General features: G+C 42.4%; 1 protein-coding gene across 3 annotated transcripts in view; it reads left to right on the top strand.

The window, feature by feature from the left end:
• Positions 1–3,563: 3,563 nt before the first annotated feature.
• Positions 3,564–27,863, top strand: part of LOC111977263 (tyrosine-protein kinase Yes) — a 47,605-nt gene continuing 23,305 nt past the window's right edge. The window contains exons 1-3 of one of the 3 annotated variants that reach the window (XM_024006648.2): positions 3,564–3,746; positions 3,974–4,098; positions 25,810–26,094. In XM_024006648.2, the coding sequence (XP_023862416.1) occupies positions 25,818–26,094 (277 nt within the window). In that variant the 5' untranslated portion in view covers positions 3,564–3,746; positions 3,974–4,098; positions 25,810–25,817. Of the gene's footprint in view, positions 4,099–25,809; positions 26,095–27,863 lie in introns of all 3 variants that reach the window. The other 2 variants (XM_070448139.1, XM_024006647.2) reach the window with 2 other exon arrangements.

Genomic DNA, 27,863 nt, shown 5'->3' with positions numbered 1-27,863 from the left:
TATAGCTAACAACCTGGGGCGCGTTCAGCAGGAAGCACCGTTTTGGTACGTTCTGATAGAAATATACTATATAGAACAAACATGCCTCACTGACATGTTGAATAAGCAATAATGTCAGCTCTGTTCATGAAATTTCTATCTGCGACGTTTGAGAACGTTTCGCAACTGAACGTGGCTCTGGTGACATTACCAGTAGCCTATATGCAAACATTTGATGGCACAGAAAGAAAGTAAAAGTGATAGCAAACTATTTATTGATTAAATTCCTCTTGGCACTACACTATAGCTGACTGGGTAAATAACTTACTTTGACTTAATGTAGGTCCAGGACTTGAGAACTGATACTTGGACATGGACTACAGTCATAGGGACTCGTAACTCGACTTGCGACTCGACCATTGGTGACTCGGACTTGGACTCGGATTTGATCACAGGGAACTTGGGACTCTATTCAGACTCAAGGTTTTGTGACTTGACTATGTCACTGGGCGAAACAGTCATTAGTTCCTGTTCAAAGTCATTAGCAACCGTTCTACTATTGGACATCAATGTGGCTGTGGCGTCTGTTGAACGTTGATAACAATGGCAATGACGCGACAGCGTGACGGAGGTGCAACCCATACTACGTTGCCAATACTTTGCGGCACCAGCTCGTGATTGTGCTACTCAATCTCTCTCTCTCTCACTCTCTCCGTGCTTGTGTGTCTGTTGGTTTTGTATATTGTGCATCTATGTAGGTTGAATTAGGAATTTACATGGCCAGATAATTCTTATATACAGTACCAGTCAAAAGTTTGAACACACCTACTCATTCAAGGGTTTTTCTTTATTTTTTACTATTTTCTACATTGTAGAATAATAGTGAAGACATCCAAACTATGAAATAACCCATATGGAATATGGAATATGGAAATAACCCATATGGAATCATGTAGTAACCAAAATAAGTGTTAAACAAATCAAAATATATTTAATATTCTTCAAAGTAGTCCCCCTTTTCCTTGCTTTTATGCTAAATATATGGTGATAGGAGAAGGCTATGTATGTTTGTGCACATGGAAGTCAGTGATTTATGTCCACTATAGATTAATGATGCAAAACAAGTGGGACTAAAATGACCCACTGTTCTCGTCCTTTTGACAATAACTAGACAAAATCATTATTGAAATGACAAAAATGTGACTTCATTATATTTTAATCAAAATTCCGAAGACGAGACTAAATCTAAAAAAAAGAGTGTCAAAATTAACACTGGGCTTCAAACATTTTTTGATCTGGCCAATGCTGTATCTGGGGGGACAGAGGTTTGCCAGCGCGTTGTCAATAGCCTCAATATTACGGTCGTGTATGTTGTTACTGAGGAAAAGTGAGCACTAAGAATAACACATTCCCTCTGAGTATCCTCTTTGTCGAGGGCTGAAGGGTTTATATTTATTAAGGGGATAATTATATAGGGTTATATTGCTATAATAAGTGTAACAATTATTATAATGAACCATTGTTACACTGTACTTATAGTGTAGGCCACAGTTGAAGTCGGAAGTTCACATACACTTAGGTTGGAGTCATTAAAACTCGTTTTTCAACCACTCCACACATTTCTTGTTAACAAACTATAGTTTTGGCAAGTCGGTTAGGACATCTACTTTGTGCATGACACAAGTAATTTTTCCAAAAATTGTTTACAGACAGGCACACTGTATCACAATTCCAGTGGGTCAAAAGTTTACATACACTAAATTGACTGTGCCTTTATACAGCTTGGAAAAATCAAATAGACATAATTTGAGTCAATTGGAGGTGTACCTGTGGAAGTATTTCAAGGCTTACCTTCAAACTCAGTGCCTCTTTGCTTGACATCATGGGAAAATCAAAAGAAATCAGCCAAGACCTCAGAAAAAAAATTGTAGACCTCCACAAGTCTGGTTCATCCTTGGGAGCAATTTCCAAATGCCTGAAGGTACCACGTTCATCTGTACAAACAATAGCACGCAAGTATAAACACCATGGGACCACGCAGCCGTCATATCGCTCAGGAAGGAGAAGCGTCTCCTAGAGATGAATGTACTTTGGTGTGAAAATTGCAAATCAATCCCAGAACAAGAGCAAAGGACCTTGTGAAGATGCTGGAGGAAACAGGTACAAAAGTACCTATATCCACAGTAAAACGAGTCTATATCGACATAATCTGAAAGGCCGCTCAGCAAGGAAGAAGCCACTGCTACAAAACCGCCAGAAAATAGCCTGACTACGGTTTGCAACTGCACATGGGGACAAAGATTGTACTTTTTGGAGAAATGTTCTCTGGTCTGATGAAACAAAATCAGAACTGTTTGGCCATAATGACCATCGTTATGTTTGGATGAAAAAGGGGGAGGCTTGCAAGCCGAAGAACACCATCCCAACCGTGAAGCACAGGGCTGGAAGCATCATGTTGTGGGGGTGCTTTGCTGCAGGAGGGACTGGTGCACTTCACAAAATAGATGGCATCATGAGGTAGGAAAATTATGTGGATATATTGAAGCAACATCTCAAGACATCAGTTCAGGAAGTTAAAGCTTGGTCACAAATGGGTTTTCCAAATGGACAATGACCCTAAGCATACTTCCAAAGTTGTGGCAAAATGGCTTAAGGACAACAAAGTCAAGGTATTGGAGTGGCCATCACAAAGCCCTGACCTCAATCCTATAGAAAATTTGTGGGCAGAACTGAAAAACCGTGTGTGAGCAAGGAGGCCTATAAACCTTATTCAGTTACACCAGCTTTGTCAGGAGGAATGGGCCAAAATTCACCCAACTTATTGTGGGAAGCTTGTGGAAGGCTAATGAAACGTTTGACCCAAGTTAAACAATTTAAAGGCAATGCTACCAAATACTAATTGAGTGTATGTAAACTTCTGACCTACTGGGAATGTGATGAAAGAAATAAAAGCTGAAATAAATCATTCTCTCTACTATTATTCTGACATTTCACATTCTTAAAATAAAGTGGTGATCCTAACTGACCTAAAACAGGGAATTTTTACTGGGATTAAATGTCAGGAATTTTGAAAAACTGAGTTTAAATGTATTTGGCTAAGGTGTATGTAAACTTCCGACTTCAACTGTATGTAGGGTTACTTAGGGTTAGGGTTACTGCTGTAAGTACATTGTAATTAATTGTAACACTGATTCATTACAATACCAGTTACACTGCAATTACAGGAGTAGGTCACTGTAATTTAAAGTGTTGCCATAGTCTGCCAAAGTCTGCTACTTTTGTAGTCCCGATGTTCACATGGATTTAAAAATAATGTATTAGGCCTAAATGGCTCAACAGGAGCAGACAGGGAGAATCAATGGGGAGCCAGGTGGATTTTGACAAGATTGGTCCTTGGCCCTTGTAGCAAAATATGTAACTAACCACTTCCCCACTCAAACAGCAGAAAAAGGCAGTTCGAACAAGGGATAATCCGATATTAGGCTACTGCCAGTAGGAGGCGATAGAGCACCAGTTTTGGAGAGATATAATTATATTCATCTTTCATAAACAAATCACATGAAACCAGACACACGGTATACAGACGCATTTCTGGTTCAAACAATGACTTCTCCCTTTCAATGTTTTTTTTTATTTATCTGGGGGTGATCATCCTACCATCTCGACACCGGTCTGCAGGGTTGGTATCTCCAGCTACGGCGTCATTCCCTGGAGTCTGGTCGGCCATGTTGTAGTGGGGTTGGATGCGGGCTGGCGTAAGTTTAGAGGTAGGAAGTGTATCTACAGGAACTGGGTTACTTTTGACGACTTCTTTTGTCATCATGTCGCTGGACAGATTTTGCTGGGGTTTTATGCACTGAGGTTCTGTCTGTGTCAGCCCCTTTAGTAATTTATTTTCTTCAACATTCGTCTTGCTTTGATTTAACTTCCTTGTTTTTTTTTCTTCATTCACCGAGCACAAAAACGATTGAGAAAGGCTGATGATTTGTTGCAGGGAGTCGGGATGGGGGCGACTGTGATTTCCATGTTGGAATACTAGCTGATTTTGCGTCGAACCCAGAAATAMATTGGAAATACAAACACAGCCGCATGTGGCACAAGAGCGTGGATTTCTAAAAGGTAAGATTGTTTACCATGATAAAAAATAACAAGTTGACGATCCAATAGTCATGGTAGGCCTACCAGCCCTCTATGGTCGATTTTTTAGGGCATTGTCTGCACATAATTGCTCTGACCCCTACGAATAGCGGTCAATAGCCTATTATTAAAGTTACATGACAATCTTAGTGTGATAAGTTAAAATTCGTTTTTGGAGATAAGCTTCACAGGCCTAGTGTAGTTCACAATAAGGCTATCTCTGGTCTGAGCCTGTGATTTAAGTTTTATTTGTAGGCTATGGGCTTTAGTTTCCGTAAAGCCTGCATTCCTTTCTCAAACCCCGACAATCGTTTCTTGATGGTAATCACGTTAGTCCAGACGACAGTGTCCGATATTTCGAGACGACTGCTCCAATACCGAACACATGGAACAGTGAGCTGAAGAAGCAACAATGTAGCATTGTCTGGACTCTATCACCGCATGGTCAAATGTAACAAATCCTATTCTTGATTGTCCTGAAGATTGCTAACAGGTAATTAAGTTAAAGCAACTGTACGGAATGTGATTATCAATTTACCAATGTCCATCTGCAGGCTGGCTACACGTAGTCCATTCCTACACGATTTCCAGTAATGAGAGTGAAGAAATGAATTACCTCAAATTCAGTTTCGGTATAGGCCTACACTAGTCATCCCAGAATGCAAATATGGAGGTTCAATTGGTAGAAGGGGATAGAGTACTACCTCATAAAAGAATACCAACTCCACACCACCCTATGTTAAAAATATCTGAGGCGTATGCTTGAGCTTGTAAAACGTCCGAATACACCGACAGATGTTTGGACAGATGTTTGGAGCGGTGTCAGTTGAATGGAGAGAACTACTGACTGACTATCATTGCAGGGATTAAAATACTATGTCTGGAAGATCCAAGGCCTTTAAGCATTGTTATGTCTACTGTCGTCCACAGGATTCAGAGMAACCTAGACATTACCAAAGCTCCAAATGTGACCCCCTAGGCTAGAACCTATTCACGAAGACACTGATGCACCCTCTTGGATGAACCAACATTAGCTTAACGTCCACTAGCATTCACTGTGTGTTGCTCTGTGATATTGGTTGCCTTTAATGTTATAGTACAGAAATGACCAGGTATATAGGTTACTTAAGGCACGACATGGTAACCGCACAGTAATGACAAATGCCTTACGAAAGATTTTACAACCAAACTGATTGAGAAGCCACTGTGATAGAAGGATGAGAACATCAGTCACATACAGTAGGTCATGACTTGAGAGACATGGGTCTGATTCTCTAGAGACTGTCACTGTCAGTGGGAATGAGGACATTTCACACCCACGCCAGTGCCTTACAGCGWGAATGTCAGCTGGATCTGGGACAGAAGTATTGAAGAGTTGTGTAGCATGTGAAAAACACAGAGTGGGCTTGCCTTCTATGAGCTTTTAGTAAACTGTTCCAGCTGGGAGACGGGAGAGCTGGGCAGTAATATATACTAGGCACCAATGAAAGAAAATTGACTGAAATAGGGACGGACTACCWGAACTTCAATAAGCTACTGTATTTTTCTGTTGCTACGTTTTACACTATTGAATATGACCCTGAATCCTTGGCGATGCCAGGCCAATGGTAGTGTCTGTCTGTCGTAGCTACGTATAACATAGAGATAATTGTTGAGTGTGGAACCAAGGAAATTGAGGGAACTTCTCTTTACGTCAGGGAGCCTATTGCTGAAGGAAGTAGCGTAGGATGTAGCTTAATCTTATCATCCCTACTTCAGTACCATGCAGTCAGTAAGTGACGTCAAGCTACAGTTGTGTACATTGGTGTGACTGAACACAAGCTGTGTTCGATATACTCATACTTACCATACTCTTTGTGACATAAATTGAGCATGTAGTATGGTTATTAGTCATAGTATGGATATAGTTAGTATGTCAAAAATTATCAGATGTCGTACTACATTCGTCAAAATACAAAGTATACAAGCAATGGGACACTATTTCACGTTTGCAGATTTGAAGAAAATGGCGAAAGTTATGCAGCCGCATTCCGACGAGAGTGGATACAAATTTGTTGCTTTAACTAATTATGACAAATGTGAAGAAAATGTTGAGCAATGCAATAAAGTAATGACTTTTCAAATAAGGTACGTCACACGTGATGTTGGCTGACAATTTGTTAGCTACGATGTCCTTATGAACAGCATAGGATATCATTACAGCAGWATGTACCGGGTATGTTAGCTAGCTACTGTAACTTTAGTTGGCTACTAATACATCAAACTTGCCGGTATATTTACTTACTTAACTACGCAACGTTTATTGACTTGATTATTCACGTCATTCATAGCTTGGCTAAGTGGTATAGATGTTCGGGTGTGCAGAACACCAGGGGAATTTCCGAACGCTCAACACCCATTGAATATGACCCGTGTCAGTAATCGTCTGCAAAAAAAAAAAAAAACGTCATTCAATTGTTTCCAGCAGCACAGTTAGAGTAACCAACGCTCTGGATAACATAAAAACAGCCTAACCAGCTTTGCGAGGGCAAGTAAAATGGTCAGATTGAGTTTATGAACACACCCGAAGTCTAGCTAGTCATTGGTTTTGCTAGCAAGAGGTTGCATAGCAACAGCATCAACTTCCGGTAGACAGAGTACGCTCAACTGAAGGGATACCGCTTGTTTACAATATACTAAAATGAATTAATAGTATATAGTATGTAGTATATACTCATTAAGTATGGTATACAGTATGTTAGTATGGGTATTCGAACACCGCGACAGTGTTTGAAGGAAGGGTTAGTAATGGTGGTGATGTCACAAGTCACCACAGCACACATTGGCAGTCAGCGCAAATCCTGAGAAGTAGGTGTTGATAGTTTAAATAGTCTTTCTCTGGCTGTTACTGTAAAAAAAAAACGGAAGGTGTGTGGTCACCTGCTCCTAAAATAGCTCCTACACACTCAAGATTGACCATTGTATTGGCAGACGCAACCAGGTATTCTGTGACGCTGGCAGCCTGGCACAGCGCCAAAGGTGGAGAGAAGTTCTAATTCCGACATAGCCAATAGTAGGCTACGTGGTTTTTGAACATCATAACACACACKACACTGCGTCCTTAATAATCATAGCAACATGTATACTACCTCTTCATTTCAAATTCATTTTCGGCCTAGTCTTGCATGCCATACATGTGAGAGACTACATTATGGCCTAATTCTGTAATTATGCTGGTAGAATAAGTCATCAATGTAAAGTGATGTTCCAACTTCCTTCCTTTTTAAAATATTTATTGTTTGATATTGTAAGACTGCAGTTTCCAATGGGCAGTTTAAACCTTGGCATTGGAGGAATGCRGAAGAAGACGTAACATCAGTTGGGGATTTAAAGCATGGTAAGCTCTAAGGACCCTCCCTGTCTACAGCCWTGGTGTCAGCTGCTAACACCTGTCCGTCCAGAAGGCGGGGCTACTCGCATACCCCTAGTTGCCGTGGAAACTYCCCCCATCACGCCCCTTCATTCATTCAAACATAAGGGATGGTTCCCCTTGCGTTACAGTGGGCACGTTTCCATTGACCCAGGTTTATTTGATAGGAGCATTGTCGCCAAAATAAATCATTGCGACGTGTAATGGAAAAGGCAGATATAGGATACATTTTCTAAAGATCGACAATCGTTATCCGCTCGACAGTGTTGAATAGTTTATTTTTGTGTAACTTTCTTTGTTTGCGACAAATGATGATAGGAACGCTCTTTGTCGAATAAATTATGACTGCCGAATACTTTTGAAGATCAGCGGGACACGGGACGCAATCACTTAACTGTAAGCTACACTCCACGTTTTATTCTGAATGCCCACTGCTAGCAAAATAAAATGTAACAAAAAAACATGTTTCTTTGCAGGACAAGGATTGTCCTGACTGAAGAATGCCTGAACAAGTTTCACCATCCAATTATGTCTGATCTACAGGGGTGCTAGTTTCACCATGGCACGGACCAGCGCGCCATATTCAAATAAAATGCTATAAAAATCAAACTTTCATTAAATCACACATGTAAGATACCAAATTAAAGCTACACTCGTTGTGAATCCAGCCAACATGTCAGATTTCAGAAAGGCTTTTCGGCGAAAGCATAAGATGCTATTATCTGATGATAGCACAACAGTAAACAAAGAGAGAAGCATATTTCAACACGGCAAGCACGACACAAAATGCAGAAATAAAATATAAATCATGCCTTACCTTTGACRAWWTTYTTTTGTTGGCACTCCAATATGTCCCATAAACATCACAAATGGTCMTTTTGTTCGATTAATTCCGTCGATATATATCCAAAWTGTCAATTTATTTGGACCGTTTCATCCAGAAAACACAGCTTCCAACTTTCGCCACTTCACTACAAAATGTATCAAAAGTTACATGTAAACTTTACCAAAACATTTCAAACTACTTTTGTAATACAACGTTAGGTATTTTTAAACGTTAATAATCGATCAATTTGAAGACAAGATGAWCTGTGTCCAATACAAAAAGAAAACAAACTGACGCAACTTTTTTCGTAACRTGCCTCTCTCAAAAATTTTACTTCATGTGACCCTCATTTACGATAGCCCTATTTCTTCATTACACAAAGGAATAACCTCAACCGATTTCCAAGGACTGGTGACATCCAGTGGAAGCGGTAGGAACTGCAAGCAAGTCCATTAGAAATCTGGTGTCTCTAAGAAACTCATTGAAAAGACAGTGACATCAAAAAACTAAAAAATCTGAATGGTTTGTCCTCAGGGTTTTGCCTGCTACATAAGTTCTGTTATTCCCACAGACATGATTCAAACAGTTTTAGAAACYYCAGAGTGTTTTCTATCCAAATCCACTAATAATATGCATATCTTATATTCTGGGGATGAGTAGCAGGCAGTTGAATTTTGGCATGCTATTTATCCGAAAGTGAAAATGCTGCCCCCTGCCCACAAGAAGTTAAGTGTGCTTTGAATTCTAAATGAATCACCTACACGTCACCAGCAAAGCACAATCACACCTCCTCCCTCCATGCTTCAAGGTGGGAACCACACATGCGGAGATCAACCGTTCACCTACTCTGCATCTCGCAAAGACACCGCGGTTGGAACCAAAAATCTAAAGACAGATTTCCACCGGTCTAATGTCCATTGCTCGTGTTTCTTGGCCCAAGCAAGTCTCTTCTTATTATTGGTGTCCTTTAGAAGTGGCTTCTTTACAGCAATTCGACCATGAAGGCCTGATTGGGGCGGYAGGTAGCCTAGTGGTTAGAGCGTATGGCCAGTAACCRAAAGGTTGCTAGATCAAATTCCTGAGCTGACAAGGTAAAAATCTGTTGTACTGCACCTGAACAAGGCAGTTAACTGGTATCTCTAATGAACTTATCCTCTGCCACAGAGGTAGCTGGTTGAGAGAATGCCAAGAGTGTGCAAAGCTGTCATCAAGGCAAAGGGTYGCAACTTTGAAGAATATAACACTATTTTGGTTACGCCATGATTCCATATGCGTTATTTCATAGTTTTGATGTCTTCACTATTATTCTACAATGTAGAAAATAGTACAAATAAAGAAAAACCCTGGAATGAGTAGGCGTGTCCAAACTTTTGACTGGTACTGTAAGTATTCAGACCCTTTGCTATAATACTCGAAATTGAGCTCMGGTGCATCCTGTTTCCATTGATCATCCTTGATGTTTCTACAACTTGATTAGAGTCCACCTGTGGTAAATTCAATTGATTGGACATGATTTGCAAAGGCACACACCTGTCTATATAAGGTCCCACAGTTAACAGTGCATGTCAGAGCAAAAACCAAGCCATGAGGTTGAACGAATTGTCCGTGGAGGTCCGAGACAGGATTGTGTGAAGGCACAGATCTGGGGAAGGGTACCAAAACATTTCTGCAGCATTGAAGGTCTCCAAGAACACAGTGGCCTCCATCATTCTTAAATGTAAGAAGTTTGGAACCACCAAGACTCTTCCTAGACCTAGCCGCCCGGCCAAACTGAGCAGTCAGGAGAGAAGGGCCTTGGTCAGGGAGGTGACCAAGAACCCGGTAGTCACTCTGACAGAGCTCCAGAGTTCCCATGACCAAGAACCCGGTAGTTAATCTGACAGAGCTCCAGAGTTCCTCTGTGGAGATGGGAGAACCTTCCAGAAAGACAACTATCTCTGCAGCACTCTACCAATTAGGCCTTTATGGTAAAGTGGCCAGATGGAAGCCACTCCTCAGTAAAAGGCACATGACAGCCCACTTGGAGTTTGCCAAAAGACACCTACAGACAAGGTTCTCTGGTCTGATGAAACCAAGATTGAACTCTTTGGCCTTAATGCCAAGCGTTACAACTGGAGGAAACCTGGCACCATTTCTACGGTGAAGCATGGTGGTGACAGCATCATGCTGTGGGCATGTTTTTCAGGGGCAGGGACTGGGATACTAGTCAGAATTGAGGCAAAGATGAACGGAGCAAAGTACAGAGAGATCCTTGATGAAAACCTGCTACAGAGCGCTCAGGACCTCAGACTGGGGTGAAGGTTCCCCTTCCAACAGCACAACGACCCTGAACACACAGCCAAGACAACGCAGGAGTGGCTTCGGGAAAAGTCTCAATGTCCTTGAGTGGCCTAGCCAGAGCCTAGATTTGAACCTGATCGAACATCTCTGGAGAGAACTGAAAATAGCTGTGCAGCAACACTCCCCATCCAACCTGACAGAGCTTGAGAGGATCTGCAGAGAAGAATGGGAGAACTCCCCAAATACAGGTGTGCCAAGCTTGTAGCGTCATACCCAAGAAAACTTTAGGCTGTAATCGCTGCCAAAGGTGCTTCAACAAAGTACTGAGTAAAGGGTCTGAATACTTTTTTTTCCTTTTAATATAAATTTGCAAACATTTCTAAACGTGTTTTTGCTTTGTCGTTATGGGGTATTGTGTGTGGATTGAGGGGGGRAAATAATGTAATACATTTTAGAATAAGGTTGTAACCTAACAAAATGTGGAAAAAGTCAAGGGGTCTGAATCCAACGTCACAGTATATGTTTTGGGTTTGTATCACAACTAAAATCGGTAATTAACTTAAAATTAAGCACATTAACCTGCTTTATAGAGCCTAACTGGCATACATAGGCTGCACGTGAGTTTCAAGGTTGGGAAAGATGATTTTCCCGCTAATTGGTTGCATTTTGGAACATTCACGCTTATAGCCTACTGCCATGTGCGCATTGCTGCGCTTATAATGTGAAAAAATTGCCTAATATTTTATCAACATTTTTAAGCTAAATGATCAGCCTCATTTCTTTTAAATCGTTTTTTTGATGCTGGTTGGTTGTATTAATTTGGGATCTATTGCATCCCACAACTGTAGCAGAGTATGCTTGGAATATTTATTTCTTGCATAGAAGGACAAGTTGGCCAATATAATAGGTCAACTTTTGTACTATGGGGGACAGTAGATTGACATAGGCAAGTGCTTTTGCTGTTCGTTAGGCCCACTCATCATGTTGGCTGACGAAAAGTAGGCTAAATGTGGACAGTTCTATCTTAAATATGCGCCTAGGAATTCGATAAGAGGGACGCGAGCGGTTGCGTCCCCRATGTTTCTGTCTTCATTCACTTGTAGCCTACTTCTTAGCTGAAATGCCTGTGAGAAGAACCCGATCGTGTGACAGGCATTGGCTGCATCTGAGAGAGCCATGTGAGTGAGAGGTGCTTCGGAGCACGGCAGCTGGGAGAAGGGAATTATAATTAGCCTATTATATTCAGCCCAAGGGCACAACGGCCACTTTGGCCTCAAAAGGCATGGATTTCTTTAGGGGGCATTACGGCCACACAAGTGGGACGCCGCCGGGAAATTCGAGTCCTGATGAGAATATTATCAAGTGCTTGTCAAATTGTGAGAGGCTGTTGAAGAGTGTGCAGATTGCAACTTTTTTCATATCATCGTTAAAGTCCCATCATGCAGCCTTAGAATGTATTAAACATCAAAATATATGGCCTAACGTTTGATCACAACTAAAGTTGCATAAATAACTCTAAATTAGGCATATAGGAGGACCAGTTTCTTTGTTAACCGCTCAACACGGAATGTGCGCACTTCCTTTGAAATCGTTTGGAGAAAATATCCTTTCTATTTTATCAAGCTATGTTCAATTGTCTTCTTCATACTATAAAATAATGCCACGGAAATAAATGAACTAGTGTATCCCACAGCCATATGGCATAGCCATATCAGGGCCTAACATAAGGACAACTCAGAGTATGCTATTCTGTTCTTCTGAAATAGACTACATTTTCTTCTTGTCATGTTTCTTTAGACCTGTCTAAAATAAATCATGGATTTATTGTGATGGTGTAGGCTATATTAAATGGATTTATTCGAATTAAAAAAAAAATGTAGATGTTCCAAAGGTCTGCCTCAGTGACTTGTAGGTTATGCGTGGAAGCCAGGAGATGCTAAATGTGTTTATGTTAATTAACGGTCAATTACCGTGAGACCGACAGTTATTTGCATGACAATCACTGGCTGACAAAATGTCATAACCACCACAGCCCTAGTGTCAATCAATGTTTCTATTAGTCACCGACTGATATTTAGTGTACAGTATGTCCTTTCACCTGCACCGCTCATTATTGTCAGGCATCAGCTTTATGTCTAAGTTACCTTGTTTTGGTAACCATGACCCAGAACAACAAGGTTGACTGATATCCATCAGCTAACCAGTTTGTCTGTTTCTTTCTTTCCTATTCCTCCTCCTCTCTCTCTCTCTCTCTCTCTCTCTGTCTCTTTTCTCTCTCTCTCTCTTCTCTCTGTCTCTCTCTCTCTCTGTCTCTCTCTCTCTCTCTCTGTCTCTCTCTCTCTCTCTGTCTCTCTCTCTCTCTGCTCTCTCTCTCTCTCTCTCTCTCTCTGTCTCTCTCTCTCTGTCTTCTCTCTCTCTGTCTCTCTCTGTCCTTGGTAGGACGAGCACATAGAGGTGTCATTGAGATGGCCTCTTGGCCGTACTGAATGTGTGTATTCATCAGTGAGTTTCCTTAGTGCGCACACTCATTTGTGTGTGCACGTGCGCTTGTGTGTAGACTTTGAGCATGCGTTTCTGCGCGTGCGCGTGTTTCTGCCTGTCTGCGGTCCTCTCAGTGAAAGCCACAGCAGGTGGCCTGGAGCAGAAAGGCCCGGCGGAAGGAAGTCTGGGCCAGAGTGATCTGTCCATTTCTCACTGACCATCCCAACACTCCCTCCATTTCAGAGCAGTCGGCACAGGGGATTCATGTCCCTATGAGTTCTAGTCTGGGTGCCAGTCTGTTTCTGCTCTCTTGCCAACTCCTCATGGAACTGTAATGCCAAACAATGACATCAATGGAGTTAGCAAGAACAAACAGATCTGGGACCAGATCTGGGACTATCGGTCTAGTCCTCAAACAGCTCTTCCTGCTACGCAATCAGGCCATTTTCATCATGATGGGGCGAATCCTAACTGAGTTTTCAATTAGTCATGTTAGTCATTTGATTAGTCATTTGTTAGTCATTTGATGACGACAATGGGACTTAAGTGGCATATCCTAGGCCAACCTTAAATAAAGGTTCAATTGAAAAATAAGTAAAAACATTTGATAAACAAATGTACAAAAGTCTGATGCAGAACTCTGGAGAAGGGTGAAGTTGCCCCTAGATGCTGATCTTTGGTCAGTTTCACATTTCCCCCACTCTAGATACAGTATGTACTGACCCTAGATATGTACCTAGGGGAAATGTCACCCCAGAGCCAGATCTCCAGGCTGTTTAATGGTGAATGCACATGTCTCCGCTCACCTCCATGTTATCAGCCCAGGGCCTTTCATGAAGCTTGTGTGGAATTTCCAGTTCTTTCCCACTGTCAGGAAAGAAAGGGCCAGGGGTGGAGGATACGATATACACAGAACCTTCATTCCACAGCAGTCTACAGTCGTGGCCAAAAGTTTTGAGAATGACACAAATAATAGTTTTCACAAAGTCAGCTGCCTCAGTTTGTATGAAGGCAATTTCCATATACTCCAGAGTGTTATGAAGAGTGCAAGTCCCTTTTGCAAAGTCCCTCTTTGCCATGCAAATGAACTGAATCCCCTAAAAACATGTCCACTGCATTTCAGCCCTGCCACAAAAGGACCAGCTGACATCATGTCAGTGATTCTCTCGTTAACACAGGTGTGAGTGTTGACGAGGACAAGGCTGGAGATCACTCTGTCATGCTGATTTGAGTTCGAATAACAGACTGGAAGCTTCAAAAGGAGGGTGGTGCTTGGAATCATTGTTCTTCATCTGTCAACCATGGTTACCTGCAAGGTAACACGTGCCGTCATCATTGCTTTGCACAAAAAAACATTTATTGGATCTTCAAGGAGAGCAGTTCAATTGTTGTGAAGAAGGCTTCAGGTCGCCCTTAAAAGTCCAGCAAGCGCCAGGACCGTCTCCTAAAGTTGATTCAGCTGCGTGATCGGGGCACCACCAGTACAGAGCTTGCTCAGGAATGGCAGCAGGCAGGTGTGAGTGCATCTGCACGCACAGTGAGGCGAAGACTTTTGGAGGATGGCCTGGTGTCAAGAAGGGCAGCAAAGAAGCCACTTCTCTCCAGGTAAAACATCAGGGACAGACTGATATTCTGCAAAAGGTACAGGGATTGGACTGCTGAGGACTGGGGTAAAGTCATTTTCTCTGAATCCCCTTTCCGATTGTTTCGGAAAAAAGYTTGTCCGGAGTAGACAAGGTGAGCGCTACCATCAGTCCTGTGTCATGCCAACAATAAAGCATCCTGAGACCATTCATGTGTGGGGTTGCTTCTCAGCCAAGGGAGTGTGCTCACTCACAATGTTGCCAACACATCCTCGGAGAGCAACTTCTCCCAACCATCCAGTAACAGTTTGGTGACGAACAATGCCTTTTCCAGCATGATGGGGCACCTTGCCATAAGGCAAAAGTGCCAAGTGGCTCGGGGGAACAAAACATCGATATTTTGGGTACATGGCCAGGAAACTCCCCAGACCTTAATCCCATTGAGAACTTGTGGTCAATCCTCAAGAGGCGGGTGGACAAACAAAAACCCACAAATTCTCCAAGCATTGATTATGCAAGAATGGGCTGCCATCAGTCAGGATGTTGCCCAGAAGTTAATTGACAGCATGCCAGGGCGGATTGCAGAGGTCTTGAAAAAGAAGGGTCAACACTGCAAATATTGACTCTTTGCATCAACTTCATGTAATTGTCAATAAAAGCCTTTGACACTTATGACATGCTTGTAATTATTCTTCAGTATTCCATAGTAACATCTGACAAAAATATCTGAAGACACTGAAGCAGCAAACTTTGTGGAAATTAATATTTGTGTCATTCTCAAAACTTTTGGCCACGACTGTACAGTAGAGGTCTTCATGGATCCACCTGTATCCGAATACCAGAGACCCAATCCAGGAYCCGAGCAGGTCTGGATCCAGAATTCGAAATAATGTCATGGGTCCGGGTCGCATCTGATACGATTGTCACGGGTCTGGGATACATGTCATTTTAACCGACTTGTCCGGATGGACCCATACTGATCCGAACACGACTGCTGCAGTAGGGGAGAGAGACATGTTATAATTTCTGCTGCTGCACTTTGCTTTTCACGAGAGTGCTTGTTGTTGGCCAATCATAAGTCATCAAAGCGGCAATAGGCTACAGTCAAGTTAGGAGATATCTAATCAGTGGAGGAATATGGAATTAAAAGGATGGAATTAAAAGTTAAAGGAGAAGGATAGGCTACAACTGGTCGCCTGTTATTTTATGTTCTGAATGCAGTTGTTGGTTGTAACTGTGTAGGACGAGAAAGCCCATTTGAATGCATATCAGGTCCGGATGGGAAATCCCCAGGTCCAATTTGGGACGGGTCCAACATACTATAGTTATGTTTTGCCATGTTCAGCAGAATTGCCGAAGATATTATCTTATTCTGTTGTAATGCGGTTTTTATTTATTTATTTGATAGCTCTGCAGAATATTCTGATTCTGTGATCTGAGGTTTAGAGTAAACACATCAAATCCCTTTGGATGACTGAAGCTGATTCTGCTGTTTTAATGTGGATTTAGTGTGACTATTTTTAATCCTCTACCATTAACTTTTGTGGAGGTACTCAAATCTCTATTGGTATCCATCCAAATATAAGTGGACTGACAAACAGTGCAGACTGCCGACTGATTTAAATCTATACAGCTTTAAATCTATACAGCTTTAAATAATAGCTGCTCCTAGCTATCATAGCTCCTCTCCAGCCTTGACTCTCCAATCTGGGCTGACCTTTGGGATCACACAGAAGGGACCACTTTAGGGACCCTTTAATCTTATCGGTGTTATTTTTTCATAGTTTTTCTACCAAACATACTTTCAATAAAGTTTTATTATGGGCATTTGCATTTCCCTCTGTAAATATATTATCTGTCCAGGTACAACACCGTTCTAAAAGTTATTTAACTCTGCCACTGTGGCAGCCAAACCTGCCTGGGCAAGAAACACAGTGCACCCAGGACAGCGGGCTGTTCACTGAAGATCTGTAGCACCAATCACTGGTATGGACTTTGTCATTCCTTCTCCTCAGATCCCACCTAGTCAAGTCTCACCCCTGCACCAGTTAAGTTTGACCCCTGTTCAACACTCACCCCTCCCCTAGTCAAGAATCAACCAGTGGTTTTTAGCGAGGCCTCTACACATTTTGCCATGGGGCTGAGGGATAAATGTGCAGTTTTATAGCTAATCTCATTCTTTTCTACACATTTTTCCCATGAGGCTGAGAGAAAATGTTGCTATTTTAAAGAATTTACTTGAATTCTAAGCATTTTGCCATGGCTTATGACGTGTTCATATGCTGTCTGGGTGGCTTGCAACAATATATTTTTTTTTAGCCCAGGCGAAACACTGGTGATGAAACACTAGTGAGCACACCAGGGGTGAGGGAGTCAGGGGGTCAAGGAGCCTCAGGTGGCGGTGTAACTCCAGGTCCCCCTCTGTGGAATGTATGAGGGCCGTACCGTTCAGCTAAAGCAATTCCAGGGTGACGTTTCCCCTAGGTACAGATCTAGGATCAGCTTTCCCTCAACCAATCCTTAGTGAGGACAATGGAAAAACTGACCCAAGATCACCGTCTTGGGGCAACTTCACCCTACGCCAGCCAATGCATTCCAAACGTACTAGGGTGTAATCTGAGCCACAAGAACCCTATGCAAATCAGGTCGACACTTTTGACGCCAAAATGTGTTTGCGTCTTCCTCAGCTTGCTACATAGCGATATTTGCTGTCTTCTAAATAAGCAAGCTATTCCTGAATCTTTCGCCGTCTCAGAACACAACGCTTTTGATTTAGACAGAGGGAAGTATGAGGCAACTTCGACCTAGTTTAGGAAGGACACGTTTCTATTTCAACAGCAGCTAACGCACTGTAATGAAAGACCTCCTGAGAAGTCTCGGAGCTTTTCCCTGATAAGACAACACATCTATGGTCTGCATTTATTCTGTCTCTCCTTCAGATCAGACAGAGGAAATGTTTGAGGGTTGTAATAACCAAACTTTTCCTTTTTCGACTCTACCTCGCCCAGTTACAGTAATATTTCCCGGTGTACTACTTGCTACACAGAATGACACTACTGGAAATCCTTTCATGTATGTGTGCTGTTATTCTGTTATATGCTCATGGCAACAGGATGCTGTCAGTAATTAGAACATGTTACTAAATTTAGCTCCAAATCCACAAACATATTGGCAGTTTTGTTTAGTATTTTTGGCTCTGTAATGCATGAATAATGAGAGCCTCTATGCATTTTAGATCCTTGGAATTGATGGTTACTAAGACTTAAGGCTCCTTTGTGACTTTGGATTCATGGGAAATCATTTAAGTACATGACTAATGCCCTTTAGGTTACATTGTGTACTCGCTCTTTGTTCATTGGGATCTGGGGATGACTAATATGGGCACCATTTCTCAGCGTGCGGACTCCTTTCGTTTTCCAAACAATGTTATAACCGTTAAAGAATTGTTACACTATAATTAAAACCTGTTAGGGCTGCAAGCCCGAGGTCGGTACACTTATGACAACATCCAGCTCAAGTGCAGGGCGCGAAATTCAAAATCTATTTTTTTTAAATATTTATTTATTCCGATTTTAAGTGTTTTACAGCGAAAACACAATATAGCGTTATATTAGCTTACTGCAATAGCTAACACACAACAGCATTGATTCCAAGTAATCGGTAGCGATAGCACAGTTCGACAGATATATGAAATAGCATCCCAAATTGGGTCCTACCTTTGTTGATCTTCCATCAGAATGTTGTACATGGGGTCCTTTGTCCAGAACCGTCTTTATTTGTTTCCAGAACGAACTCTTTCCCTCTTGAATTAGCAAGCACACTGGCCATGCGGCGCAACCTCTCCTTCTTGAACAAATTCATACAACGCATCACGCCTAAAGTCCCGAATAAATTTCAATAATATAATAAAACTATATTGAAAAAACATACTTTAGGATGATATTGTGACATGTATCAAATAAAATCTAAGCCGGAGATCATATTCACCCATAACGACGGTTTTCCAGAAGGCGATTCCAGGTCCAACTTCGCGCCTTCGAAAAAAAAAAATATGGCGGACCTCTCATTCCAAGAGGATGTATTCAATCTCAGAACAAGTAATCAACTCATTTCTGCTCTCACTTCCGCTTGACACCCAGGGAAGGTGTGACGTGTTCTTATAGTCCCAAGTGACATGCCCTTTTATAGACAAGCTCTTGAACAAAGACCTCGCTTTTGGAAATCTCACTTCCGGATAGGAAATGGGCTGCAGAAAGAGTTCTGTTTCACTTAGAGAAATAATTCAAACGGTTTTAGAAACTAGAGAGTGTTTTCTATCCAATAGTAATATAATATGCATATTTTACGAGCAAGAATTGAGTACGAGGCCGTTTGAAATGGGCACCTCTTTCCAGGTTACTCAATACTGCCCCTTCAGCCATAACAGGTTAAAACCGTAACATATTCCATGTTGCTTCTCCACTATTCCTGTAATCTCAGTCAAACCCAGTCTAATCTCAGTCAAACCCGGGAGCTGGAGTTGGGGGCTTTAAAGAAAGTGAGGGAGAAAGAGAGTGGACACGTGGTCAGACTTAAAGGAACCTTTTTTCCTGGAGGTGTAGGGCTAGATCGTTCAACTCTAGACCAATAATCTTAAAGGCATGTAACATGTAGGTAGGCTTGGGTGGTATACCATATACAGTTGAAGTTGCAAGTTTACATACACTTAGGTCGGAGTCATTAACTCGTTTTTCAACCCCTCCGACTTTTGGCAAGTCGGTTATGACATCTACTTTGTGCATGACACAATACATTTTTTCAAACAGTTGTTTACAGACAGATTATTTCACTTATAATTCACTGTATCACAATTCCAGTGGGTCAGAGGTTTCAATACACTAAAGTTGACTGTGCCTTTTAAACAACTTGGAAAATTCCAGAAATGATGTCATGGCTTTAGAAGCTTCTGATAGGCTAATTGACTCATTTGAGTCAATTGGAGGTGTACCTGTGGATGTATTTCAAGACCTACCTTAACTTAGTGACTCTTTGCTTGACATCATGGGAAAATCAAAGAAATCAGCCAAGACCTCAGGAAAAAAATTGTAGACCTCCAAAGTCTGGTTCATCCTTGGGAGCAATTTCCAAATGCCTGAAGGTACCACGTTCATCTGTACAACAATAGTACGCAAGTATAAACAGCATGGGACCACGCAGCTGTCATACCGCTCAGGAAAGAGACGGGTTCTGCCTCTTAAAGATGAACGTACTTTGGTGCGAAAAGTCGGCCAAAATTCACCCAATTTATTGTGGGTGTTTGTGGAGGCTACCCGAAACGTTTGACCCAAGTTAAACAATTTAAAAGCAATGCTACCAAATACAAATTGAGTGTATGTAAACTTCTGACCCACTGGGAATGTGATGAAAGAAATAAAAAGCTGAAATAAATCATTCTCTCTACTATTATTCCACATTTCACATTCTTAAAGTAAAGTGGTGATCCTAAAACAGGGATTTTTTACTAGGATCAGGAATTGTGAAAACTGAGTTAATTGGTTAAGGTGTATGTAAACTTCCGACTTCAACTGTATATCGTAAACCGGGTTATTATGAAATAGCTACGGGATGATTTTTTTCAATACTGTTGAATATTTCTTAGAAGTTTTTCAATACATTGTAATATTTGTAGCTATTTTTCAAGTAAATACCTGTCAACGTGTGCAAAGCGTTCTTATTTCACCTGTCACATTATTTTACATTATGAAGCTTAGTTAGTTCCCCAGAACAGTTGAGCAGGTCTTGTTTGTTGTAAATAGCACAATGGGAGAAAATGCCCGTTAGTGAATTCTCATCCAAGTTTAGAAGTGCAACTGAAGCACAAAATGAGTTTAATGCCGAGCAGAATTACAATAAGAAGCTTTTTCGATCCATGTTTACAAACATGGCAAGATATTTCTTATGATTTTATCTTTTTTTCCTGCATGAAAAACGCATAATTCTGTGTTAACATGACCCCTAAGTTTAACTTGCTATCTGAGTAAGTGGCTGAATTAATAGGTGACGGGGCATCGTATTGTGCTAGTATTGAGAAGTCAATGCCTTTTGGTTGAGTTATTTGTACAGCCGACACTGCTATCTTGATATCCTTGCGTTTTTTTCTCCTCTCTGTTCTTGGTGGTCTCCTCCTCCCCCCTCTTCTCCGAGCAGAGCAGGCAGGCCCGTTGCCCCTTAGCTGACTCAGACTCCACACAGACACAGCTTGTAGACATGCTGCTGGAGAGCCAGTATGGCATTCGTCAAAACTTTGTTCATTTGCTCAATGTCTCTCGTTCACATTCGCTTGTAAATGTCAATATCTCCTACACATATATGTATAAATTTATGCTCTGGATTGTCTGTCTGCAATTTGTTTATTTTAGTTTGCGTTCGTTATAATAACGGTGCCCTATGAAATCCGCATAATTTTTTCTCTCTCGAAATTCCGTATTCTTTTTTCCCAAATTCATTTTTTTCCGTTAATTTTTCTGAATTATGTGTTTTACAATTTACGCTAATTTTAGCATCAGAGAGTGTCTAGTAATGTGAATGAATAAAAAGTCAACAATTTAAAAAGATAGAACAGTACATGTGTAATGATGCAACACATTGCACTATTTTTTATCAAGGCAATTGCTTCAATACAGAGTTCATTATAAATGAAAAAAAGTTTCCAGCTGGCTGAGGATGTTTGTGACTGCCTGGGATGATGACTTTTCTGCCAACAAAAACTCTCTGCACAGATGAACATGCTCTGCGTGGTACTTCACTGCCTCAAACCAGCTATTCCATCTGGAGCTCACTGCTTCAGGAGGATCCTTGGCCTGCACAAACGCCTTCATAATGAGGAAGCTCACCTGTCTTCTCTTTCTGGCAGGCTTCTTGAAGAAGACAGATCTCATCCATGTCACAAGTGATGCAACTTCAGAGAAGTATTTGTAGTGCTGCCAGGTCTCACCCACCAGATTGAAGACATGGCAGAGGCAGGTTACATGGACACTGTTGGGCATCACTCCATTCAGAAACTCCTTGTATGCCTTCAGACAGTAGGAGGCATTATCTGTGACCGCTGCCCAGGCATTGTTCAGGTTCAGATGGTTGCTGTGGAGGGAGGCTAGTACAGCTGGGAAAACGTTGAGTAGATGCATCTGAAGAGGCATGCTCTGGTTAACATGGTGCTTTTCCTTGTTCTTCACATGGGCTGTCGATTTTTGTTTCCAAATTCTGCGATTCCGTCCGCATCGCGGAAATCATAGGGGCCTAATAATATGTAGCTAGTGGCCTCCATGGAAATTCGCAATTACTTGGTAATAGACGCCCAATGGGCTTTTTGTGTGTTTTTGGCTGAGATAATCATTATCATCATTATAGTCTCTACACTGTGATCAATGCAGAGTAGATGACCGTGCAGCTCATTCCTATCATCTCGCCTTGCCTTATTTCTACCGCCTGGTAATCTCTGAGGAGATTGTGCTTTTGGTGTTGAAGACTACAAAGCATGCTGTGGGCTAAACCCATCATGTCTTTATGTGTGTGGGCTGCTTTAACTGTGGCCTGTACTGATAGCTGTGAGCTGATGAAGGCTGTCAGCCAAAGCCTGCCCAGCCACTCCGGATCACGCCATCACAGCCAAGAGTGTCGTTAAGCTCCTCCGGGACAGAAACCATCAGATCACTGGGAGCCTGAGGACGTTATCCTTCTCGAGGACTAATGTTATTGGATCACAGGAAGGATCTACACAGACAGGTGGCACAAGGAGAAGAATTAACTGTGGTAAATGAAGAGAGTGCTATAGTGGAAGTAGTAGTAGAAGAAGAATAAAAGGCTAGGGAAGTAGTTAGGCCTTCCATTTAAGCCCTCATGCCCTCATCTGTTCTTCAGATAGTTCCATCCCCCACCCTCTTTCAACCTACGTCCACCACACCAGGTCTGTACATATATGGAAGCAGGTTATTATGTTTCTCTCATCATCATCCTCAGCCAGCGCAAAGCCTCCCTCCTCATAATCCTGCATACAGTTGGCCAGGGGATTCTCTCTCTCTCTCTCTCTCTCTCTCGCTCAACAGATTCTTCTCTGTGCTGACAGTCCCCCATGTGAGAGGGTTTGGCACAAAATCCCAGCCCACTCTCTGTGTATCTTTGGCACACGCACATGCACACATAAATACTAATGTCTTTTTTTTTTTTTTTAGCTCTACATTCAGAGCAAATCTCTACCGCTCTCTTTGCCAGGCAATGGTATTCTGCTCCGATTATCTGCATTTGTGTATCGGAGGGGGGCTATGGGGATTAGCGTATGGGCGAAAGCATGACATGAGATGAAGAACAATCGCTTGTAATACTGCACTCGGCATCGTCATGGCTATGTGAACCTGCTGCTGTGTCCATTTACTTAGAATGGGAGGAGAGTTTCACTTGGGCCATGGGTTAGGGAAGGGGCTTTTAAAACGGCTCGGGTGTGAACGCTTGGAGCGCAAGAGGAACAGGTGTGTGTGTGTGTGTGTGTCGACCCAGTCGGGTGCTGCTGTATATGCACTGCCTTTCCAGCTTTACATGTGTGTCACCCAGACTAGTCCAGTGAGTTTTCTCAGCGAGCTAGAGCTCACTCACTATATGACTGTGTATGACTCACTGTGACGTAAGGGGGGGGGGCGAATGGTTGACTGTGTCTCCGTTAGAAGAATGTTGCACCAGATGGTCTCTGAGTTTTGGACAGACGTTGTAATGGCATTGATGCAGGCTGGAGCCTTGTGACTGGGATGTAAGGCCTGGAACTGAGGCGTGGCAAGTTAAGTAACCTGTCTCTGGGCCACTTCTTCTTCTGATGGTAAAGTTCAAACCAACCACAGTCAACCAACCCAACCATTCTACCCTCCAGGAGCCCAGCATACCATCTCAAGTTAAAAGGGAGGGTAGGTTAGACTCCTTTTAAAGGGAGGGCTGGTTCTGTGGTTATGTGGCTGACAGAATTCCTTGGCCTCCGAGCTGAACATCTGTGATTAGATTCATATGGACCAAGGCTTTTRATTTATTTATTTATTATTATTTTTTACAAATCTGCGTTCACTTAATATAGTTCGAGCAGATACTTTGACTTTTGTTTCGATTTGTAAACATTAATTTACCATAATTTCTTTGCTAGGTAGTGTTCGCCCGATATACCTGCGCCAAAACGCAGGTATTTTTCATCCTATAGCTTGATCATCTTCTTTTTAAATAGTGAGCCAACATGACAGATCAAAACACATGTTCTCATTGCTCTATCTTGTCCCTCTACAGCAGACATAGAGTGAGCAATATGTTTGGATCATTGAATCACAATAAAATCGCAGTATCGAATCGCAATACATATAGAATCATGAGAATACATATCGTATTGGCGACCAAGTATCATGAAAATATCGTAACGTGAGGTCCTTGGCAATTCCCAGCCCTACTCTTAAATCAGTTTTATAGAGAACTACCGACACGTAATTCGAACCATAGCATGCAATTTATTCAGTGTACTTGGCAGTTCTGCTACTGACAAACTCTGTGAACTTCTGCCATTACCTTTTTGTCTGTCTCTGTCTTCTAGGCCAGTGTTTCGCAATTATAGGCATGCAAAATTCCGGCAATTTCCAGAAATCCTAGTTGGAATATTCCTGTAATCATGATTTCAGGAAAATTTGGGAAAGTTACTGGAATTTTGCGTTGTATGTCCCTGGGATGTTGCTAACTGACAGGTCGCTCAGATAGTCAGTTCACAGTCACTGATTTAGTCAGCTCTCAAGAGTAAATCAAAGTCCTCCTTCAAAGTAAGGAATTAATCATAGCTTGTTTGCCGGAAGGCTCCCGATTTGAAAGACAGCTACCCACCTCAGGGTAGAGAAAACGATAGAGAATCCTGGCTGTAACCCTCTGACTAGAGCAGCTGTTTCCGGATCCGTCAAAACATCCCCTGACTGGAGCCTGCTATAGGAGCGTGTCTGATGGCGACCGTATTTACTAGGCCTTCTCTTCACAAAGGAATGCCTTGACATAACACTGGCAAATTCTGTTGGATGGAAGAATGACAACAATGCAGACGGGGAAGACGCCAGTGTAGATGTGTTGTAGCTTTTTGGACATATGGTTTGACGTAAGAGTTACTGGTGGTTTAAGGCGACGTGCCGATTCGCCAACCGTCTCGTGAAGCATGTACTTGCACACGTTATTGCATGGATTTAGCAATGGTGGAATCTCCCTCCGGCCAATGCTTACACCATTCCTATGCTTTTAAATCCATGACGGGGAGTGTGCAAGTGCACACTTCAGAAGAAGGATGGAGAATTGGGGCAATGCCTATGGAGTTKTTTTAATGGCTGGTGGCCATGTGTTGCAACCCTTATTGTGATGTTTGACCCACAAAAGAAGCAGCAAATGTGAATTCTGGGGGGGAAAACATGCTTTTAATCCTTTTCTCAGAATTCGGACTATTTAGCCTACATCAGCACGGCATTTCAGATGCTGTCAATTTCAAATTCATATGTAATAAACATCTCCTTAAATCCTACAGGTATGCAATGCAACAGTCCTAAACCCCCTTATAAAACCTCTTTTAGACTGTCAACACAACATGCATGTATTTTACATTGGATACACTAGACTAGTGCTGTCTCACAGTCGTATGTGTGTGCTTGAACCCGGTCATGTGTTTGATTATGACCATGTAACATGCGTTAGGAAGAGTGATGCTCTACAACCAAATCATTTCAGATAAGATTTAGGATTTTTGTCCCCAGATTTATAGAGCATCTGGGCTTGGTGGCTTAAGCCATAAAATGACAAACAAATGGTTTATGACAAACATTTATAATAGACGTACAGTCCGCCAGGTTGCAGGACAGCTACAGAGGCAGTCATCTGATTGTTAAAGGCATCCTCCTGACCAGTCCATATGTTGTAATCCTTCATCATTTTTTAACCTCTTTGCTCTTTTTCCAACTCTTTCCTCGTTGTTTCGACTGATGAAGTGCCAACCCTGCACACTCAGCCTATCACGTCTATGCCGAGGGTGACTCAGTGAACACTGTTCTGAAACCTACGCTCTAACTAAGTGTGTGTGTGTTTTCCTCCAGACGTGACCATGGGCTGCATCAAGAGTAAAGAAGACAAGGGTCCCACCATGAAGTACCGGCCGGACAATGCTTCGGCCTCGGACGTCATCGCCCCCCATGTAGGCCCCTACGGGCCCGACCCCACCCAGCTGCAGCAGAACCAGCCACCTTCCTCTGGACCCGCCGCAGGCTTCAACCCTCACGCTATCACCCCCTTCGGAGGAGCCTCCATCATGACCCCCTTCGGAGGGGCATCCACCTCCTTCTCCGGTGCTCTCCCCGGTGCATTCCCCGGTGCCGTATCAGGTGAAACTCGCCTACTATCCACATAATCCTAGATGTAGATCTTCAAGCGTAGCCTACCTCGAATTTTCGTGCGAATTACACTGACATTTTATTCACAGAATCCAAACTTGAGACCTTAAGGCGTAACTCGAGTTTCGGTGCAATCACGTGTTGACACCAATGGATGATTTGTGCGACGCGTTTGTGCGCATGTATCTTTCGAGTGTGGGTTTCTTTTCGTACCCGTGTGCCTTTCTATCATAACAACAGTGCTATATAAGCACTCTTAAGGTGTGTCATATGAGACTGCTATGGTTCTTTCACAAGGGCCTATATACTTATTCTCCAACGGAATAGTCGGTGACCTGACACCTCAATATCCGGAGCCGCTCGAAAACCCCATCTGCCGTTGTGTTCCAGCCAATTCAAATCCGACAGTCTATCGTCGTCTCCCTCTAGATGTCCTTCAGTCACGTTGTCCACAGGTGCCATTAGCACAAACAAACAAAAGAAATCAATGATTGAACGTTACATCTTTTTATAGGTCCCAGTGAGCTGGGAGATGGGATTGAGCCCTCCTGTATAGGTGGGATTAGGTTTGTAATCCCCAATCCCTGTTGTGTTATCTGGTCCGGGGGTGGTGGTGGTGCTCCATGGCACGTTATGGCGTTCCTCGACCAGTTAATGGGATTAGCGTTGGCAGCTTTGTGTTGTTCAGCATTGGTTTAGATGAATATGTGCTCCCTGCGAGGCTGTGTCCGTAATGGCACCCTACGGGCCCGGGTCAAAAGTAGTGTACTAACGTGAGTAGGGTGCCGTTTGGGACGTAGCCGTAGTTGGTTATCCACACAATCTGCCCTACCTGTCTAATCTCTGTCCAGTAAGCAGAATGGTTTACATAGTGTTCTGTATAGACATTACAGCTGTGAGATTAGATGACCTGTGCTGTGCTATTATTCACACTTTGTAAATTGTGTTCGATTTGCACCGAGCTGACGTAAACACTTCCCCTACGACGCTAAACAAACAAACAACCTTGCCGGATGGTTAAATCCCCTCCCGTCAGAGCAACCAATGTAGTATCCGCCCCCCCTGMCAAATGAATGCCTGACATGAATGACAGTCTTTCCCTTTTACCCTTCCCAATGTATCCATGGCAGACCTGGGTTTAAATACTATTTGAAATCGTTGCTTTAGGCTAGAGTGCCAGATGTGCAGTTTTCATCAATTATATTGATTCCATTGCACCAGGAAAGCTCAATTATGCCCAGCTTAAGTATTTCAAATAGTATTTCAACCCAGGTCGGATCCATGGCCAATGGCGTGTCTACGGTTCTTTCCTGACGCGTGGCAGTTTTGTTCATATCTTTCTACGCTGGACATTTGCATAGAGTAGAATTAACTGCAGGGAAAAATCTACAGGGAGTGTGCAGGCTGGAGACCACGGATCTATTGCTACCCTCCTCTCACAACAGTGTGTCACACTACACATACCAGTCACGTACCACCGCTATTGAAACAGAACCGCCTCTACAGATCTACTTTCTCTGACTGACCTCCCATTGGTGCCTTTGCAGCAAAGATAAGAGTTTGTTTCTGTCAATGTCACTGAATGTTGACAGTACCAATCTTGGCACAAAGGTCGCCAGGTATTTATAGAAAATCTTTGTATCCTTAGTAGGCTATTAGTAGCTCTGAATGGCGTCATATTGTGACTTTTTCACCATCTGTACTGGTTCTCCACCAAAATTAGTCAACAAAACTCTTTTTGAGTCCCCTGAATGTAGATA

This window comes from Salvelinus sp. IW2-2015, linkage group LG17 (genome assembly GCF_002910315.2).
Source record: "Salvelinus sp. IW2-2015 linkage group LG17, ASM291031v2, whole genome shotgun sequence".
Taxonomy (NCBI): domain Eukaryota; kingdom Metazoa; phylum Chordata; class Actinopteri; order Salmoniformes; family Salmonidae; genus Salvelinus; species Salvelinus sp. IW2-2015.
This window is presented reverse-complemented; position numbering and strand designations above follow the sequence as displayed.